This window comes from Salvelinus fontinalis, chromosome 6 (genome assembly GCF_029448725.1).
Source record: "Salvelinus fontinalis isolate EN_2023a chromosome 6, ASM2944872v1, whole genome shotgun sequence".
NCBI classification, from domain to species: Eukaryota; Metazoa; Chordata; class Actinopteri; order Salmoniformes; family Salmonidae; genus Salvelinus; species Salvelinus fontinalis.
The window spans coordinates 50,538,385-50,560,057 of NC_074670.1; the positions used below are offsets into that span (position 1 = coordinate 50,538,385).

At 46.9% G+C, this 21,673-nt stretch overlaps 1 protein-coding gene across 1 annotated transcript in view; it reads right to left on the reverse strand.

The window, feature by feature from the left end:
* The window catches only part of LOC129858030 (proto-oncogene DBL-like), a 29,891-nt gene extending 11,489 nt beyond the window's left edge, over positions 1 to 18,402 (reverse strand). The window contains 17 exon segments of the mRNA XM_055926902.1: positions 3,167 to 3,282; positions 3,366 to 3,432; positions 3,525 to 3,610; positions 3,982 to 4,061; positions 5,254 to 5,425; positions 5,716 to 5,907; positions 6,060 to 6,251; positions 6,489 to 6,608; positions 6,765 to 6,879; positions 7,197 to 7,312; positions 7,676 to 7,825; positions 8,031 to 8,147; positions 8,274 to 8,393; positions 10,137 to 10,227; positions 10,687 to 10,801; positions 11,056 to 11,124; positions 17,673 to 18,402. Coding sequence (XP_055782877.1) covers positions 3,167 to 3,282; positions 3,366 to 3,432; positions 3,525 to 3,610; positions 3,982 to 4,061; positions 5,254 to 5,425; positions 5,716 to 5,907; positions 6,060 to 6,251; positions 6,489 to 6,608; positions 6,765 to 6,879; positions 7,197 to 7,312; positions 7,676 to 7,825; positions 8,031 to 8,147; positions 8,274 to 8,393; positions 10,137 to 10,227; positions 10,687 to 10,801; positions 11,056 to 11,124; positions 17,673 to 17,787 — 2,033 coding nt within the window. The 5' untranslated portion in view covers positions 17,788 to 18,402.
* Positions 18,403 to 21,673: the final 3,271 nt, after the last annotated feature.

Here is a 21,673-nt window from a genome sequence, read left to right on the forward strand (position 1 = left end):
CACATCAATGCGAGCTGTGGCAAGAAGGTTTGCTGTGTCTGTCAGCGTAGTGTCCAGGGCATGGAGGTGGTACCAGGAGACAGGCCAGTACATCAGGAGACGTGGAGGAGGCCGTAGGAGGGCAACAACCCAGCAGCGGGACCGCTACCTCTGCCTTTGTGCAAGGAGGAGCACTGCCAGGGCCCTGCAAAATGACCTCCAGCATGCCACAAATGTGCATGTGTCTGCTCAAACGGTCAGAAACAGACTCCATGAGGGTGGTATGAGGGCCCGACTTCCAAAAGGTGGGGGTTGTGCTTACAGCCCAACACCGTGCAGGACGTTCGGCATTTGCCAGAGAACACCAAGATTGGCAAATTCGCCACTGGCGCCCTGTGCTCTTCACAGATGAAAGGAGGTTCACACGCACATGTGACAGACGTGACAGAGTCTGGAGACGCCGTGGAGAACGTTCTGCTGCCTGCAACATCCTCCAGCATGACTGGTTTGGCGGTGGGTCAGTCATGGTGTGGGGTGGCATTTCTTTGGGGGGGCCGCACAGCCCTCCATGTGCTCGCCAGAGGTAGCCTGACTGCCATTAGGTACCGAGATGAGATCCTCAGACCCCTTGTGAGACCATATGCTGGTGCGGTTGGCCCTGGGTTCCTCCTAATGCAAGACAATGCTAGACCTCATGTGGCTGGAGTGTGTCAGCAGTTCCTGCAAGAGGAAGGCATTGATGCTATGGACTGGCCCGCCCGTTCCCCAGACCTGAATCCAATTGAGCACATCTGGGACATCATGTCTCGCTCCATCCACCAACGCCACGTTGCACCACAGACTGTCCAGGAGTTGGCGGATGCTTTAGTCCAGGTCTGGGAGGAGATCCCTCAGGAGACCATCCGTCACCTCCTCAGGAGCATGCCCAGGCGTTGTAGGGAGGTCATACAGGCACGTGGAGGCCACACACACTACTGAGCCTCATTTTGACTTGTTTTAAGGACATTACATCAAAGTTGGATCAGCCTGTAGTGTGGTTTTCCACTTTAATTTTGAGTGTGACTCCAAATCCAGACTTCCATGGGTTGATAAATTTGATTTCCATTGATCATTTTTGTGTGATTTTGTTGTCAGCACATTCAACTACCGTAATTGCTGGACTATTAAGCGCACCTGAATATAAGCCGCACCCACTGAATTTAAAAAAAATATGTATTTTGTACATAAATAAGCCTCACATTTCTATAAGCCGCAGGTGCCTACCGGTACATTGAAACAAATGAACTTTACACAGCCTTTAAACGAAACACGGCTTGTAACAAAAATAAATAGGCTTTAACGAAACACTGCTTGTAACAAAAATAAATAGGCTTTTAAATGAAACACGGCTTGTAACAAAAATAAATAGGCTTTTAAACGAAACACGGCTTGTAACAAAAATAAATAGGCTTTAACGAAACACGGCTTGTAACAAAAATAAAACAAATAGCAGTAAACAGTAGCCTACCAAGAAAGTCATTGGTCACTATCTTCCTCCTCCTGTGCACTGAAACCACTGAAGTCATCTCCTTCGGTGTCGGAGTTGAATAGCCTCAGAATTGCTTCATCCGATGTTGGATCGTTTTCATTGTTGCTCTCGTCACTTTCATCCGGAGGCAAATTCCCCGCTGAGCTCATGCTGCCCTCTTCAATACGCAGCAGTCCAGCCTTTCGAAACCCGTTGATGATAGTGGATCTTTTGACAATGCTCCACGCTGTCAGGACCCACTGGCAGACTTGACCATAAGTTGCTCTTCGCATGCGGCCCGTTTTAGTGAAGTATTTCTCCCCACTTGTCATCCAAGCCTCCCACTGAACACGGAGCGCCACCTTAAATGCACGATTCACACTGATGTCGAGTGGCTGCAAATACTTTGTTGTGCCCCCAGGAATCACAGCTGGAATTGAGTTTGTCCTCTTGATGGCTTCTTTCACAGAATCTGTTGTGGGCCCTCATGCTGTCCAACACGAGCAATGCCTTGTTCTTGTGAAAGAATCCTCCCGGTCGCTTGCCGTAACACTCCGTATGCCATTCATGCATTAGGCTTTCCGTCATCCATCCTTTCTTGTTGACTTTCACAACAATTCCTCTCGGGAATTTATCTTTTGGCATCGTCATGCGTTTGAAAATCAACATCGGTGGAAGCTTTTCTCCGGATGCCGTGCAGCTCAGAACACAGGTGAAGTGCGTATTTTCATGCCCAGTTGTTTTCAGCGTGATGGATGATTCGCCTTTCTTGTTGACAGTCCGAATGAGAGGCAGGTCAAACGTCAGAGGAACCTCGTCCATATTTATGATGTCGTGCGGGCCGATGGAATGCTCCGCTATCTTTGCATCAGTGAATTTACGGAAGTTTGAAACTTTTTCCTCGTAGTCGGGAGGGAGCTGCTGACACAGACTCGTCCGTACCCTGATGGACAGGCCTTTACGTCTCATAAATCTTAGACACCACGATGGTCCACCTCTAAAATCCTCAAACTTCATTGCGGTGGCGATTGTTTTGGCTTTCAGTCGGATCTGCACAGTTGAAACACCTCGGCCGTCTGCTCTCTGTGTGTTGACCCAGTCTTCAAGCTCATTTTCTAGTTCGGGCCATCTGCTTTTCTTCCCTCTGAAAGCTTTTGTTGTCTTTCTGCACTGAGTCAGTTGCTCATGCTGCTGTTTCCAACGTCTTATCATCGACTCATTAAGGCCAAGCTCCCGTGCAGCAGCTCTATTTCCTTTTCCAACAGCCAGATCGATCGCCTTCAACTTGAAAGCTGCATCATATGCATTTCTCCGTGTCTTTGCCATGATGAGGGTGACAAAATGACTACCGCAATCAGAATGATGGGAAGTTTGAGCGCGCTCGATTTACGTCACATTATGTGACGGTGCTCAGTTTTTTGGCGGCATGAATTTGTGAAAGCGGGAAAAATCCATAAATTAGCCGCGTCATTGTATAAGCCGCGAGGTTCAAAGCGTGGGGAAAAGTAGCGGCTTATAGTCCGGAAATTACGGTATGTAAAGAAAAAATTATTTAATAAGAATATTTCATTCATTCAGATCTAGGATGTGTTATTTTAGTGTTCCCTTTATTTTTTTGAGCAGTGTATATATGCGTGTGTAAGCATGCATGTTTGCCCTTGCCAACTGATGTTTCCTTGCCTGCTGTGGAAGTTGTAGATTTCAGGCATGTTGCCAAACAGGACGTTCCTCTTACTGCGCAGGATGGGGGGCAAGAGCCCCGCGAGGGCCGGGTTCTCCATCTCTCCCCTGTAACCCTACACAATACACACATAATCAGTATACAAAACTCACTGTAGTAATCCAGTAATAGCTGGGGAAAACGCTGCTGTGTTCTCACCAGCAGCACTGACAGCAGCTCCTCCACATAGACCCTCTCTGTCTCAATCAGCTCCCTCATCACGTGACTGTGGAGACACAGGGCCTCGTTAGTATTCTGTCTGAACATAAGGAATCAGGAAGACCACATCAGGAATATGTAGAGGATGAGAAGACGGACCGTTTGAGAAGGTCTGGGCTGTCCTCTCCCTCCAGGCTGGAGCGCAGGGAGCTCCTATTCTCCTGGTAGTCATGCATCACCTCGATCTGAGATGGCCAGGACACACAGACAACCAGGATTTACATTTTATTTTAACCTTTATTTAACTAGGCAAGTCAGTTAAGAACAAATTCTTATTTACAATGACGGCCTAGGAACAGTGGCTTGTTCAGGGGTAGAACGACAGATTTTTACCTTGCCAGCTCGGGGATTCGATCTAGCAACCTTTCGGTTAGTTGCCCAATGTTCTAACCACTAGGCTACCTGCCGCCCCTACATGGAGGGAATCCACCTCAAGCATGTTCAGTTGCCATAAAATTCCTATCGCACATGTCATCATCACAGCCACAGTGACGTGTGTGAACTGTTCTGCGCACACTCGACTTTCATCTCTCACGTCCTTCTTCGACCATCTCACCTTTCTGGAGGCGGGGCTTTTCCGGGACGTCCTCTTCCCAGGGAGTGACAGATCGAAGGAGAACTTCAAACTGTCGACACCTGCAACACACGACCTCTCAGCTGAACTCGATGACACTGTAGGTTTCTATGCGTTTGATGAAACACAAGACCTGTCTGGACAACATGTTAACAAGGCTAAGTATAGCATATGTCTCCACATATGCTTTGATGAAGCCATGACGTGGTAAACGGCACAGTAAGCTAACACTAACGTCACCCGATAGAGCCATCATTACAATGAGTAGATGCTTGCGGCGATTTGACGATGACAGTAGGTTTGAAAGGTCCTGTGGGACCAGGATGTCCGGTCTCTGACCCTGGGATGACTGTTGGTCCAGGGTTTACACTTGACACTTCTCTTCTGATGGACGGCTAGTTAATCATTGGCAATAAGCAGCTTGCAGTGGAACTCCAACACTACTATATCCTCTAAGAACACATCACCCAAAGCACTGTCTGGTGTAACTGACTGACTGTATTCGTTTGATCATGCGCTCCTCGCATACCCTAAGATCAGCGCGTGTGTGTGCACGTGCGCATTGTCACACTAAATCAGAGCCAACACATTTATCTTCATCTCCCCTCTTAAAAAGGGGCTTCCTTCTGTGTGTGAGAAACACACCCACACGTCGCACCTCATTATTAATTGGGTGGGGTATGGCTAGCTTTGTTCAGCCCTGCCTGGAGGCGAGTAGGAGATGAAAGGGTCTTTGCCGTACATGGTTCATATACATTATTACCATACAGTACCCAGCTAGCATCACGGCTAACAGAGTATCCCCTCAGGACTGATTATAGTGCTGGGCCCTAACAGCTAGCTCATTGGTTAAGGTGGACCTCTAACTGAGGTCGAGCACAAAGACCCTGGGCGTCCTCATTACTGGAGCCTGTGGTTTGCTGTTTTGATTACTGCTTTGTGGCCTGGAGGAAGGTGTGTGAAGCCCTAGGCTGAGGACACAGACGACACCCAGTACCCACGGGAGAGGGACGGCTGTCAGGCCAGAGGCCAGGGGAGGGCTGTATATACACGGCCTGGGAAACAGCAGAGCCCTGGGTGGAGGCCTAGCGGAGATGGATAATTGAAGTGTGCTGTAAGCCTCTATAACCCCAAACAGTCAACTGTAGTCTGATGTTCTTTAATCTACTGTGACAAATGCTAATGTACTGTATCAAGTGTGATTGAATGTGTGTGTGCGTGTGTGTGTATATATATTCCACTGCCTCCTCTTACCATGTTTGGGGGAAAAGAGTGGGGACTTGGAGCGGGGCGGGCTCTCCGCCCTGGGGGCCACTAGTTGGATGGGACGGACGTGTTTATCAGCCAGCTTCCTCAGACAGACCTGCCTGTTGTGGATCATCTCCTGCACCACCGTGTGCTTCTCAAACGCCTTCCCTATCTGGACCTGTGGAGGATGGAAGAGGAGCGTAGGACATTTATATCGACCCAAAACCTGTATGGAGTGTTAGTTAAACAGGTGTTTATAGCCTTTGTGCAGTCTTGAAGGTTGCCTGAAGGTGCCAAGACCAGAAAGGAATGCTTGTATAAGTCCTGTAATATGAAATATATTACGGGGTGATAGAAAACATAGAGAATGGATTAGACACAGATGGGTCATGAGAAGCATTACAGAGGGGGTTACTCTTTAAACCACAAGGCTGTTTGTCAGTGAGAGACACTGGCTTGGTGTTGGACCTGTATCTCTGGGGTGAGGACAGACTCAAACTCCACGGCCAGGAGGTCAGGTCCTGAGCCGAGGAGAGACGGAGCCCCCTCCAGGAATCTCTCTATGTCCTTCAGAGCTGCCTGGGCACCCTCCTTCGACTGGAACTTACCCACCAGCTGCTGGGCCAACAGGTAGGCCCCGTCGCCACACCAACTCTGGGCCTATGGAGGGGACGAGACAACGATGTCACACCGACCAGTCATATTCGGATATACGATAGCACTTCACAGAGTATCAGCGTGGTTGTTTGTGTATGATGTTAGATTTGTACTCATCTGTGTGCAATAGTGTAAACAGTGTGTGTGTCCTCTACCTGGCCGAGGCGTAGCAGCAGCCGGTGGGCCTGGGAGAGGTGTGTGCGTTTCACCCTCAGAGCATTACTGAGCGTGTCACAGTGGTGACGTAGCTCGTTGCCGCGCTGCACGATCAGGGCCATGGCATAGTGGTGACTGGCTGCCAGCTGGTGCCCATGGAGGATGATGATCTGGGCATGTCCCATCTCCTCCTAGCAACACAACCAGGAAACCACAGTCAGTTACATACAACAAGACATGGCATACAGGATGCCTACAATACACACAGCATCACAACAGCAAATACACTTCAATCCGAGCTACACAACCAATGCTATTACCAAAAGCACGAGTCCCAGAGAAGACAATCTCTGCCAAGCACAGTACACAGTATGTGTAGCCCTGGTCCGTTGATCTGATGAGGGAAGTGTCCCCTAGTAAACACTGACCTGTGCGTGAGCCTCCAGGCTGTCCAGGTCTCTGAGTGTCTGCTCTGTCTGAGTCAGCGTCTCCCCTGACGATGACATCTCTCTCTCCTGGGACGCCAGACGCTCCAGAGACAACTCCATCTGACGACAAGAGAGACATTAGTTAGAGACATATACCCCTCCCAACTTCAAAACGTCCCATCCGACCTCAAATTGAACTGTACGCCCCGTGTCCTCCCTGTTCTCAGAGTTGCCTCTCGACAATGAATCATCAATTATGCAATTGATCAGTCTCACCTCCTTGAAGCGATGTTCGTATCTGAGCAGCTGTAAGTACTGTTGCAGTTTTAGATGATGCTTCTCAAAGAAGCCGTCAAAGGCTGACTCCATGCCCCTCAGCTGGGCTAGTAGCCTGAAGACCAGAGACAGAGGTTATAATCAAAGAATTACCTTTATTTAACTAGGCAAGTCAGTTAAGAACAAATTCTTATTTTACAATGATGGCCTACCCCAGCCAAACCCTCCCCTAACCCGGACGATGCTGTGCCAATTGTGGGACTCCCGATCACAGCCAGTTGTGATAAGGCCCGTGTTTGAACCAAGGTCTGTAGTGACGCCTCTAGCACTGAGATGCAGTGCCTCAGACCGCTGCGCCACTCAGGAGCCCCGTGGCCACTCTTTAGGCAGACCGTAGCGTGATTATCTCTCTGAGGTTACACACACACACACCTCTGCACAGTCTCCCAGTCCAGCCTGACATCCCAAAGTGAATCCTCCTCTCTCCCCGAGGCCTCCAGGCTAGCCAGCAGGTGACGACCCTCCTTTGATACTGACCGTATCGCCTCCTGTACAAGACAGACAACGATCAAGACAGACAAAATGGTTATAACATATCAGGGTGAACATGTAGACTGGCTGTCAGTTAGTCTGCCACTGATATAGAATTGTAACATTTTATGATAGAGTCTAGTGTAAAACATAGTGATAGAGGACTCATCATAGATATAACCCATTTTAGCATGGACATTGCCATTGAGGGCATCCTCCATTTTAAGGTAGTCAACTGGGTAGGGATTACGATGAGTTGGGAGCAAATCAGCCAATGAAGAAGAGGAAAATCTATTACTTCAATGGCACTGCCCACAAATGCTATAACGGCACAGATACAAAGATGAGTCCTCTATCTACCTAAAAGGGTTGCAGTATACCTTGAGTTTCCTGTACTTGTCAGTGTGGGTTGAGAGGAGGCGCATGATGGCGGTGCCCTCATCTGGCAGTTTGGTCTCAGCCAGCTCTGTGCCAAACGCCTGAAGCATTTGAGCTATGTCCTTAACTGTCACCGCAAAGCTCTCTATGGCCTGGAGGGGAGCCAGAGAGCACACACACAACACAGGGAAGTCATCACAGTGTTTCTAAATGTATACTCTGATGTCATCACTCAGAATTGTGCAAACATACAGGCCAATTTTGAATGTGTCTCTCTGCATCATATATGTTGCAATATACGTGTTGGGGGTTCTGAGTGGCTGCATGGTTGATGCTATGTAAGTGTAAAGTATGTACTGTTCTCAGGACGATCCAGTCACTATGGGAGTAGTCCAGGGTTCCACCAAACTCAGAGGTCAGTTGGTTCTCATCAATGTATCTCAGTAGGTCTGTCACAGAGCTCAGCATCACCACCTAATAAAGGAGAGCTAGAATAAGCTGCACATAATCGACTGTGTGTAGTACTTGGCCCGCGTCTTCAAACATGAGATGCCGATGCCGTGTGGTGAAGTGTTGGATTTGGCCTCTGATCTGCCTTACTGGCATCTTGAGCATGAAGTCCTCCTGGCTGAAACGGAAGCCCAGGTCTGTGACGGTGCGCTGGAAGAAGCTGGTGGGTCTCAGCACCAGCACCAGGTGGAGGTTCCCAGGGAAGGAGGCCTGGAGACGGGGAGGGACACAATCACACCCCCGGGGTTGGACAGTGAGCTCTGACCTTTGACAATTCCTGGACCATGTCTTTACCCAACACGAGGCCAGAGTCTGTTCACACTTCTGGATGCATAGAGGGATAGGCACTAGCCAGCATCTGTCACTGACAGGAAATATTGACTGCACTAATGCAATCATCCGCAGTCGGACAAAGCATCAGGCTCACCCACTGTCAGTCAGATAAGGAAAGCCAGACATATCCTGCTAGCTGGTGCCTATCACAGGTGTGTTGCAGTCAATATCAAATGGATTCACTAAACAAGAGCAGATAGTAGGTAGTCTGTATTTTATTTAGGGATGAGGTGATTTTCAGAGTCAGATCACAAGTAAAGCAGTAGGCTAAGGATGACAATCTGATTACCTACATTTGAAAAATAATGCTCACAACCATTTTTATCACACTACTGCGGTGGTGAAGGACTGCTAACTAACAAATGGGTTTGGTTCAATTGAAGTTGCCAGCTGTTAAAGCGTGAACATGTGCAGCACAGAAGATCGACATAAAACAGTGGGAAATTGATTATTCCAAAAAGACCGACGCATTCGCTTATAGAGCTCTTTGACATTCATTTGTCCCCGCTATCTACATCTAGCTTCAGGCTACCGCAAACTCTGCCCTTCAAGCTCAACATGCTAAAAAAATATCGCTGCCAGGTTGCAGTCATATAAGCAAGTTATCTTTCTCGGTCTCATTGCATCAATGTTATGACTAAACTCAAATCAGGCTCTGCACTGCAGTGCTACGCTTAGCAAGCTGCTGTCAGTGAGCGATGCCGCATTCACTCTGCACACCCAAACTCGAGCACAACTATTTTAGCACGTAATCAAACTATGTAATAAGCGCGTTACCGGGCTCTTCCGTGTCCTGTGCAATCCTCGGCGCTGGTAACTCTCAGCCATCGTGTTAACAGCCATTTATGCGATAACGCTAAAACCTCGCCCGTCCCGTCGCTAACAAATTGGTGCCAAGTTACTTGGCCCTTCTACTCCGCTGCATCAACGTTTGCTGTCTGCAAGCTCTCCCTTCCTCTAGCCTTCTCGCTCTCTCTCATTTTCCGCCAAATATAGCGTCATCAGGTTAATATCAAAGTATCGGAGTGCTGGCTCATGCATTTCGATTCCCTCACGACGGGACTTTATTTTCATACAGTGAATACAGAACAATTTATTAGAAAATTATGTATGCGCAATAATAAACGGTGACAAAACAACTGCAGTATTTGACAGATATTGGCACGATCAAGTATTTTAATGAACAAAACCGCACAAGAGACCATCCCAAAACAGCAGGAACTGAGTGGGGATAATTCAGCACCATGGACAACTCCCCACTCTGACATCGTCTGATAGTACTGATATTCTGAAAGTTGTTTTTTTTTTCTTCCACAGAAGCAAATCATCCGTTCTTTAGTAGGATAGGGCCTAAACTATTATCGTTACCATACTTCCACAGTAGATTTGGTTTCGTTCTGACCTTTCTTGATTTCTTCTGTTTAAAAATAATATATTCTTATTTAGTGTACTTGTTTGACGTGTTACTGCATTATTAAGAGCTAGTAACATAGGCATTTCGCAGCACCCTACTATAACATCTGCTAAACTGTGTATGCGACCAATAACGTTTGATTTCATTTCCACATGCGCATGTATGCACGCGGGGGAAAAAATGCCATGACTTAATAACTGGCTCACCGCAATTCTGGCAAGTGCTGTTTTGATAGAGGTCCATGTATCCAGTCTTCTGTCTAAAATGATGATGAATTTTACACCTGGCTGTCTTGCTCTGCAAACACAAGCACCAAAAGTATTTGAACACATGTACATTTCACATGTACCTTTCACTGAACAAATGTATTCTTATACTGGTAAAATGTACAGGTATAGTACCGAAAGGTTCATTTGATAACAAATTATATTTTTTGGTACAGAAAGAAGGACTGCAGAGTGAATACATTAGATATGTTTACAGGGACATTCATCGACTCTTGTGACCTGTACTCATCCAATGATATGATCCCTCCTCCCTAGGGTATACCTGCTCTGGGCTGGCACAGAGGACATCACTAGGGCATCGAAATAGATGAGGGCTAGGGAGCATCTAGTGCCATCTGTGCAAAGAATGCTAACTCTGGACTAAAGCAGGCTCACACTGCACTGCAGAGAAAGGGAGAGTTGTGAGAAAAGAGTGGGAGGGCTACAGAGATGAATATTAGGAGGGAGTGTACTATGGTGGTTCACCCACCGAGGTATGAGGGTGAGGTATGTTAAGACTTTGGCTAAAGATTCCTCCGGAATGTCGCTGAAAGCAGAGTATTCTGGGAGGGTTACGATCACGCTCGAGTCCTCACCACGCCCCCCTGCAAAGAAAAATGATTTTCATATGAACAATCACACTCAGCAATGTATTAAACAATGATAATACGTTCTTTGCGGACGTCGCATTCAAATAGTCGACGCGTTGGATTAACTGAGCACAGCTGTGTCAGTTTCAACATGCCACTACTACTTTTACAGCTCGAAGACGCCCCCTGAATCCATACAACCAATGTAAACACAGGTCAGAGGTTATGAACCCTCAGTAGTGGGACAAGACTAAGTAAAGAGCCCCCACCTGACAGGTAGGCCACCTGCTTCTCAATGTAGCCGTCCACCTCCTTCATACTCATAGAGACTGACACTTCTGTGGGAAGGGGGGTGGGGGGAGAGAGAGAGAGATTAGAATAACAGGTCCCAATGAGGCCTCATTCAACCTGTCACACAGTGGTTATCATTCATCACTTGTCCCATAAGAATGATGAAATAGCAGACAGAAATACTGCCTCCCAGTGGTCATATGTAAAACAACATTACAGTGGTAAGAAAGGTATCAGACTCAGCTGTTTGGTTCAAGTCAGTCAGTCGTTCTGAGGTGGGTCTGGACCCCTTCTGTCCACTGTGTCATCCAGGCTAGCACAGCAGTAGGCAGTCACTTTACCTCTCCATGCCCTTCTCCCGTCACCAGGTGAGGCAGCAGGGGGTCATATACTGTTTACACTACAGGAGGCTGGTGGCACCTACATTGGGGAGGACGGGCTCGTGGTAATGGCTGGAGTGGCATGGCATCGAATACGTCAAACACATGGTATGAGCTGTCCTCCCCTCACCAGCCTCCTGTGGTGTACACCAAGCTGTGGTGGTAGGCAGCACGGACTCACTCCTCATTCCACAATGTTGAAAGGACTCTACGCTGCATGTAACATAAATATACAATGATATAGTGGGATGATTGAAGCCACACTGAAGATTGAGTTTAAACTCCACTATCAGGCATTATATAACTTTAAAGTAAAAGTCGTAAATAGTCATATATAATGCTCTGTGGTCGACTAGTTTATGCAACCGATCACTTGATTCAGTCTCCTTGTGAATAATACACAGTATTAGTAAATATGAATAGGATTTCATACACGCAGAGAGATGCCGTATAAGGAGAGAGAGGGGAGTTGTGTAGGGAGAGTGAGAGAGAGAGGGGGGAGACCGTGTCGTGAGAGGGAGAGAGTGTCCGTTTTTACATCGATGTGTCTGCCGGGGAGTCAGCGAGTGGAGGGGTAATGAGCTCCGCAGATCTCTGGTCAATATTTCATGAGTGTGACTGACGAACACACAGACATGGGCTGTACTGGGCTGGGCCATTCACACACAGCCATGGCGTATAGGGTTACTGTCAGGTACTGGTTAGTGTCAGGTTGAAGATGGATATCCTTGACTGGTTGTGTAATAGTTAATGTTTCTATGGCTCGAGTGTATCAGCGAGCTTGGAAAGGCCACATGTAGTATGCATAGGCAGTTTCTAAATAGTTCATGGGGGGTATATAGTGGATATACTACTGGACACACTGCATCTCTTGTACAGCTGACGTCAACAATGTCTACTATGCAGCTTCACAAGTAATGCGGCACAGCATATGACAGAAGATGCAATTTGTGACTGTAATTTAGAGGCAATCTAATGAGAAAAGGTGAAATATCCTTGTCAGGCTACCCATCCATGTCGCTCCAGCAAAACGCCACGCCCACTCTTCTCCAACGTCTTTTGGAACGCAAACACATTCTGAACGTTCTGATTGGTCCCTGAAAACGATGGGTTGGGCCAGAGCCAGCCTACATGATGACGTTATCAACTTTGATTGGTTAAATTCGTTAGACGATCCAATCGCTGATGAATTTGTTTTGTACAACGCCCCTCATTTTGACGTCACACATATTAGTTCCAGGATTGCAGATTTAGACAATGTATGTAGCAATCAATAGAGCAGCGGAATTACATTCAGGATGAGTCGTCAGGGAAGTAATATCCGGCAACCAGATACAGTGAATTCGGAAAGTATTCAGACCCCGGTGCTTTTTCTACATTTTGTTACGTTACAGCCTTATTCTAAAAAGGATTTATTTTTATTTATCCTCAATCTACACACAATACCCCATAATGACAAAGCGAAAACCGGTTTTTAGAAATGTTTGCAAATTTATTAAATATAAAAAACAGAAACAGAGACCCTTTGATATGAGACTCATAATTAAGCTCAGGTGCATCCTGTTTCCATTGATTATCCTCGTGATGTTTCTACAACTTGATTGGAGTTCATCTATGGTAATTGATTGGACATGATTTGGAAAGGGACACACTTGTCTATATAAGGTCCCACAGTTGACAGTGCAAGTCAGAGCAAAAACCAAAACATGAGGTCGAAGGAATTGTCCGTAGAGCTCAGAGACAGGATTGTGTCGAGGCACAGATCTGGGGAAGGGTACCAAAACATTTCTACAGCATTGAAGGTCCCCAAGAACACAGTGGCCTCCATCATTCTTAAATGGAAGAGGTTTGGAACCACCAAGACTCGTTCTAGTGCTGGCCGCCCGGCCAAACTGAGCAATCGGGGGAGAAGGGCCTTGCTCAGGGAGGTGATCAAGAACCCGATGGTCACTCTGACAGAGCTCTAGAGTTCCTCTGTGGAGATGGGAGAAACTTCCAGAAGGACAACCATCTCTGCAGCACTCCACCAATCAGGCCTTTATGGTAGAGTGGCCAGACGGAAGCCACACCTCAGTAAAAGGCACATGACAGCCCGCTTGGTGTTTGCAAAAAGGACCTAAAGACCCTCAGACAATGAGAAACAAGATTCTCTGGTCTGATGAAACCAAGATTGAACTCTATGGCCTGAATGCCAAGTGTCACGTCTGGAGGAAACCTGGTACCATCCCTACGGTGAAGCATGGTGGTGGCAGCATCATGCTGTGGGGATGTTTTTCAGTGGCAGGGACTAGGAGACTAGGCAGGGTTAGGGGAAAGATGAATGGAGCAAAGTACAGAGAGGTCCTTGATGAAAACCTGCTCCAGAGCACTCAGGACCTCAGACTGGGGTGAAGGTTTACCTTCCAACAGGACAACGACTCGAAGCAGACAGCCAACAACACAGGAGTGGCTTCAGGACAAGGCTCTGAATGTCCTGGAGTAGCCCAGCCAGAGCCCGGACTTTAACCCAATCGAACATCTCTGGAGAGACCTGAAAATAGCTGTGCAGCGACACTCCCCATCCAACCTGACAGAGCTTGAGAGGATCTGCAGAGAAGATTGGGAGAAACTCCCCAAATACAGGTGTGCCAAGCTTGTAGCATCATACCCAAGAAGACTTGAGGTTGAAATCGCTGCCAACAAGTTCTGAGTAAAGGGTCTGAATACTTATGCAAATGTGATATTTCAGTTGTTGTTTTTTTTTACTGGTTTTGCTTTGTCATTATGGGGTATTGTTTGTAGATTGAGGGAAAAAACAACTCAATCAATTTTAGAATAAGAATGTGGAAAATGTCTTGGGGTCGGAATACTTTCAGAATGCACTGTATGATAATAGGCAACCAAAACAGTACTGAGAGACTTAACAGCACACACACTGCAGACGCCTTGCCTGCTCCTTACTGTAGACATTATACTATACAGAAGAGCCGCGGCAGAATGCTTGTGCTGCAGGCAGGCAGGCTGCAGTGTTTTTTAATATGCGTGCTAGTCTGTGATCCCAGGACGAGGCTCCGCCACGGCCCCTCTCCAATCAGCACTCTGCACCACTCATCACATGGTGTAAACCACTCGGTGTCTGCCTGGCATGCTAAACAAGATGTCTGCACAACACACCCAGCCTCCAAAACACGCCTTCTATTTTGCAGCCACACAGCTAGTAAATAATTATTCCCGCCGACTTGATTCATCAAAGCATCCAAGCACCAAAGCCTAGTCAGGTGACTTCACTGAGTAGTGTTTTCTGCTTCGAAGCGCAAATAAACTGTGTTTGTTCTGCCCTGGCCCAGAAAGTGATATTCCCCATTAAGCATAAGTGGGTCCTGAGACAGACTCCCAGACAGCTGGACAGATTAAAGGCTCAGGGTAAGCAGGGCTGGCCAGGCATCCTGTCCCTCCTGATGACATACTGTAGTGGTTGATCTGTGATAGTCCTGTGTCGTTTGCTGAGAACCTGCGGTAGCTGGCACAACTTGCTTGTAGTAGTCCAACAAGATTCTGGTTCTTTTCCTCCCTCTATTCCCGTGCTCATTTACTCAAGAACCCCCCCCCCCCCCCCAAATAAACGATCATCAACGGAATTTAATTAGTTGTTCTCTGCAAAGGGATTGAGTCATTTAGACGTGCATGGGACACATTTTGCCTAGGTAAGACCCTGACAAGAAGGGTGCCAGACAGCCAGTCAATTTCAGTGCTATCACACATGACTGGCACTGCCCATGCCATGAGGCCAGGTTGTGGGCATATTGGGCGGGCTGATGAGGGCAGAGACTTCTTCCTTCAGCCAACAGTCACTGATGTCTCAGAGGCTACATTGTGTGGAGAGAGAGAGTAATATACTGCATACGCTGTCCACAGCTCTTGAGACATAGGGAGACAAGCACACACATGCAGTCCCTCAGGTTTACACACACCGCACACATATTTACAAGAGACATGACTGTTTTGAAGTCAGCAGATATTTTTTAACCACCCAGGGCTTTCAGCGTTACGGGGATTATAGTGGTGGGCTACGGAGAGGGAAAGTGTTGGAGGGAATTCCTCACACGACCATCTGGGCACATGTGAACGTGATTTGTCCGATTTATCATTTAGGTTTCAAGCTGCTCTTTTTGCCCTAGCATCAATATGCAGCAAAGCTAATGTGGGTGGAAATGAAATTTAATTTGTGATATTCTGTTGTGAACTTGGAAAGATATATTTTTATAGCTCAACAACTGCACAGACAGAGCTTACTTTTTATATGAAACATACCTCTTACCAATTGGAGTCTGTTTATCATGTGACGACAGGTATCGTTGAAGAGGTGTGTTATGGCGTCACTATGGACCTGTCTCTCAGCCTAAAGACCACATTACTTACTGTGAAGGTTCAGGATTACCTGCAGGAAGCATTCTGGGGCTTTAAAATTATACATTTTTCACACAACTCATTGGAAACCCTGTATGTCTTGTTTCTTCACACACACAGAAGTAAATTATAGACATGTTAAAATACAACCAGGTGGGGGGAGGTGAAGATTTAAACGTACAGGTAACTGATCAGTTGTGTGTGTGTCTGTGTGTGAGAGTGAGACTGTGTCCGTCTGCAGGTTTTTCCATGGTCAGATATAAAACGTACTGCAGGTTTTTCCATGGTCAGATATAAAACGTACTGCAGTGCCTCCAGCAAACTCCACCTGGTAAAAATAGAACCTCCGGAGGATGGCCTTTTCCCTCCCAATGTCCCCATTACCTTCACACACAGCCAACACTCCCACGAGGGACAGGGACAACACCACCACACAGGGAAAGTACAGGGACAGGGTCGGGGACAACCCCGCGTCCCAGGGGAAGTAACAGGGACAGGGTCGGGGACAATCCCCTCTTCCCAGGGGAAGTACAGGGACAGGGTCGGGGACAACCCCGCTTCCCAGGGGAAGTACAGGGACAGGGTCGGGGACAACCCCGCGTCCCAGGGGAAGTACAGGGACAGGGTCGGGGACAACCCCGCTTCCCAGGGGAAGTACAGGGACAGGGTCGGGGACAACCCCGCTTCCCAGGGGAAGTACAGGGACAGGGTCGGGGACAACCCCGCTTCCCAGGGGAAGTACAGGGACAGTTTCGGGGACAACCCCGCTTCCCAGGGGAAGTACAGGGACAACACCACCACACAGGGAAAGTACAGGGACAGGGTCGGGGACAACCCCGCTTCCCAGGGGAAGTACAGGGACAGGGTCGGGGACAACCCCGCTTCCCAGGGGAAGTACAGGGACAGGGTCAGGGACAACCCCGCTTCCCAGGGGAAGTACAGGGACAGGGTCGGGGACAACCCCGCGTCCCAGGGGAAGTACAGGGACAGGGTCGGGGGCAACCCCGCTTCCCAGGGAAAGTACAGGGTCAGTAAACAAGCTAGCAGGGCTCCACAACAACAAAGCAGTGCCAAAGAGGGTTTACCAACACAATCCTACTAGTCCTCTACAGAGTAGAGAATCCAGTTTACTACAGCTACAAATCACCACCATCCAGGAGCAGTACCCAGACTGAGTCCAACAAACTGTCACTACATCTCCAAAGAAAACAGCCCTTTCCTCCTCATGCACTTGATTCCAATAGAAACTAAAGGATAGAGGAGAAGGGTGTAAAAGACATGGGCACTGTTTATCACCTTGTCTGTTTTCTGTAGCATGACAGGGATGCAGTGCCACTTGTTTTCATTATTTCATTTTCCAATCTGTCCATCTGGCTGCCCTTGTTCATGACTAGACTTCAAAAAGCTGCGAGCAACCATACAGAACTCTGCCTTGATAGTTTCCCTAATCAACTCAGTCACACAATACATCCATCTTTTATTACATTTCACTGACGGAACGGTTTGTTTGGCATTTCACCAAACACACCCAGATGTGGAGTGTACTTACAAATATCTCGTCTACGTATGATCGCTATGGATGAAAACTATCCCCCAACTAATCCCTGCATGGCTACGTTGGGACCCACTGCTGGAATGCAGCAGAAACCATCCAATCAACAACACACAATATAGACCTTAAACTGCCATTATGCTTGAAAGAGTTTCTATTATGACACCGTTATGTTTCCATATACCATACTTAACATTGCATTATATATCTCCATATACCACAATATGTATGCCAGTGAGAGGGGGTGATGTACGGGCAGTACAGGAGAGGTACTCACGCTGCAGTGTGTTCTCCAGCTGAGAGCCAGCCTGCAGAAGGCTATGGTAGCACTCCATTTCTCCCTCTGGCTTCTGCTCCTGTTCAGTCTCCACCTGCAGTGAAACCGGGCCCATTCCCTTGCCCCCCCACAGGGCTGGACTGGACACTAGTAGGCCTGGTGGTGGATATCGGCTGCTGTCAAGGCCTCACATCCTCCCGACTATCCTACAGTCCTCTCCGCAGTCCAACTCCACTTCCAGGTGGAGGTAGAGAGGAAGCTTCAGCCCACTTGTCCCTGGAGGTCTAGGGATCCAGTCCGGATGCTCCCTGGCGCTGGCTCGGGAATCCTGAGTCACCTTGAGCCGCATCGAGCGCATCCACAGAACCGCACAGAGGAAGAAGTGAAATATATGGTAGGTTTTCTGGCTACTGTGTACAAGGCAGAGTCCTGCTGCAACGAAGCACTTCTCCCTCACACACACAGAGAGAAAGAGACAGAGACAGAGAGACAGAGACAGAGAGAGAAATACACACTCACATCCAGAGTGCAGTGGGGGAGTGCCTTGTTCTAAACTGAAGCCACTAACCAGTAATGAAATCCAGTCTGCCACGTCAAAATAAACACTGCCCCATCCTTATGGACACTGGGGATTCTCGCCCGCTCTCTCTCTGTGCCCTCCCCTTATCCCTCTCCGTCTGGGTTTTAGTGCGTCAGCTCTGCCGCTGCCGAGGCACAGTGGCTACAGTCCTGACACACTGCCAACTCCCTCCCAACTTTCTCGCTCACTTAAGACTCCTTTCTGTTTTCCTCGTCTTAGTGGCCGTTAGATTCCTGTAGCAGAATGTGGGCTGATGCCGCACAGCTCTGAATAACTGACCTAATGCGTACAGTATCATGCTGGGCTATCGGACACTAGAGTCATTCCATGTCATTTCAGCAAGCCATGACAATTGTCTTGTATGGTTAGAAACATTAGCATTTCTGCAACATTATTTTGTTCAAATATAATTTGATTTCTGAAACATCAAGCTAATTGATTGTAACCAAATTGGCAATTTTAAATGTAATTGACTCATTTATTTAATAAATATAGTACCTTACATCCGATTTGGACTGAACTTTTACTAACGATGAGTAAGACATGAGGAATCCAAAACAAACGGTCAAACACCACCCACCCAACCCAACAACGAGTATACAGTATCTGTTCTCTATGGCTGACAAGTAGTATGGAGCTGTGGCTCAGAGCATTGTTTCTTCATCCTATGTAATGTATTCTCAGTAAATTTGGTGATGTCCCCCCCCCCCCCCCCACTGTTCAGAGAAATTAGTCACTGCTGTTAGGTTTATGTCCCATCCTACATACTGATCATACCAGGTTCTGCCCACTAGATGGTGCTGTTCTTGCTATTAAGTGATACATTTTAAGAATCTCCCTCAATGTTAAAGGGATAAGTCACCCAGACTGTTTCTCGGTTTCTTCGGTTCTCTTACCCTGTAAACAGTCTATTGGCAAGGTATGACAGTAAATCTTCTAACTTTTTTTTAACCAAATTCACTGGGAATACATTACACAGGATGAAGAAGCAATACTCTGAACAGCTCCATAGGGCGGTGCACAATTGGCCCAGAGTCGTCTGGGTTAAGGGAGGGGTGGGCTTCACAAGTAGGCCGTCATTGTAAATAAGAATTTGTTGTTAACTGACTTGCGTAGTTAAATAAATAAAAATACTACTTGTCAGATAGAGAACTGATACTACATAAACTCATTGTTGGGGGTGTTCGTTGGTGGCTTTTGACCATTCCTTTGAATTCCTCATGTCTAACTCATATTTAGTAAAAAGTTTGGTCCCATATATGATGTTAAGTACCACAGTTGAAGTCAGAGATTTACATACCCTTAGGTTGGAGTCAATAAAACTTGTTTTTCAAAAACTCCACAAATTTCTTGTTAACTAACTATAGTTTTGGCAAGTCGGTTAGTACATCTACTTTGTGCATGACAAGTAATTTTTCCAACAATTGTTTACAGATTATGTCACTCATAATTCATTGTATCACAATTCCAGCGGGTCAGAAGTTTACATACACTAAGTTGGCTGTAAACAGCTTGGAAATTTCCAGAAAATGATGTCATGGCTTTAGAAGCTTCCGATAGGCTAATTGACATCATTTGAGTCAATTGGAGGTTTACCTGTGGATGTATTTCAAGGCCTACCTTCAAACTCAGTGCCTCTTTGCTTGACATCATGGGAAAATCAAAAGAAATCAGCCAAGACCTCAGAAAAACCTCAACAAGTCCACATCCTTGGGAGCAATTTCCAAACGCCTGAAGGTACCATGTTCTTCTGTACAAACAATAGTACACAAGTATAAACACCATGGGACCACGCAGCTGTCATACCGCTCCGGAAGGAGACACGTTCTGTCTCCTAAAGATGAACGTACTATGGTGCGAAAAGTGCAAATCAATCCCGGAACAACAGCAAAGGACCTTGTGAAGATGCTGGAGGAAACGGGTACAAAAGTGTCTATATCCACAGTAAAATGAGTCCTATATCGACATAACCTGAAAAGCCGCCCAGCAAGGAAGAAGCCACTGCTCTAAAACCGCCATAAAAAAAGCCAGACTACGGTTTGCACTGCACATGGGAACAAAGATTGTACTTTTTGAAGAAATGTCCTCTGGTCTGATTAAACAAAAATAGAACTGGTTGGAGGAAAAAGGTGGAGTTAAAGCTTGGTCGCAAATGGGTCTTCCAAATGGACAATGACCCCAAGCATACTTCCAAAGTTGTGGCAAAATGGCTTAAGGACAACAAAGTCAAGGTATTGGAGTGGCCATCACAAAGCCCTGACCTCAGTCCTATAGATTTATTGGCAGAACTGTAAAAGTGTGTGCGAGCAAGGAGGCCTACAAATCTGACTCCGTTACACCAGCTCTGTCAGGAGAAATGGGCCAAAATTCACCCAACTTATTGTGGGACGCTTGTGGAAGGCTACCTGAAATGTTTGACCCAAGTTAAACAATTTAAAGGCAATGCTACCGAATACTAATTGAGTATATGTACACTTTTGACCCACTGGGAATGTGATGAAAGAAATAAAAGCTGAAATAAACCATTCTCTCATTTCACATTCTTAAAATAAAGTGGTGACCCTAACTGACCTAAGACTGTGAATTTCTACTATGATTCAATTTCAGGAATTGTGAAAAACTGAGTTTAAATGTATTTGGCTAAGGTGTACGTAAACTTCCAACTTCAACTGTATATTTATTGTATATTATACAAATCCTATAAATGTAAATGGCCAATTTGGATGCAATCAATTAGCTTAAGTTAACATAGATCAAATAATGCTGTATTTCAACAAAATGTTGCAGGAATGCTAATCTTATCTGTATCTAACAAACGATTTCAGAACAATCCGAGATGACGGATGTCGAATTCTCTCGTGCTTTTTGAGGTGGAACCTGCTACTTTTAACGCGCCCTCCTACTTAACCTTCTGATACTCACACAGAACCATGTACTACACGTTAACGCGTCAATCGAGGCATAGTAAACAGCACATTATTCTCCCTTGCTCTAAGCCAACAAATTGTTCTGCCCATGCAAGTGCACACAGACACATTCAAACAAAAGACACAGGAACATGAACAGGTGTCATTGTGCACATAGTGACAGCGCTTCACTCTCCCCTCAACCAATCAGAACTCAGGCACACAATGTACACATATCCACAGAGGGAGTACAGTACACACAATTATACAAACAAACCCACAGAGTAGGTCACTCACAGGGATGTGGTGTGTCGGGTGGTGCTGTGGTGGCAGGTTGAGTGGCGGGGTGCAGTTGGCGGTGGTCTGGGCTCTAGCCTTCAGCCGCAGCACGGTCGTTCCAGTTAAGCCTCTCATCTACCTCATTACCACAGAGTATCTGCTTAGTCTGGCGTCGCACACCCGCCCCTCCCCCAACAGACCTATCTTAGTATGCTTGTTGATACACAAGATGACTA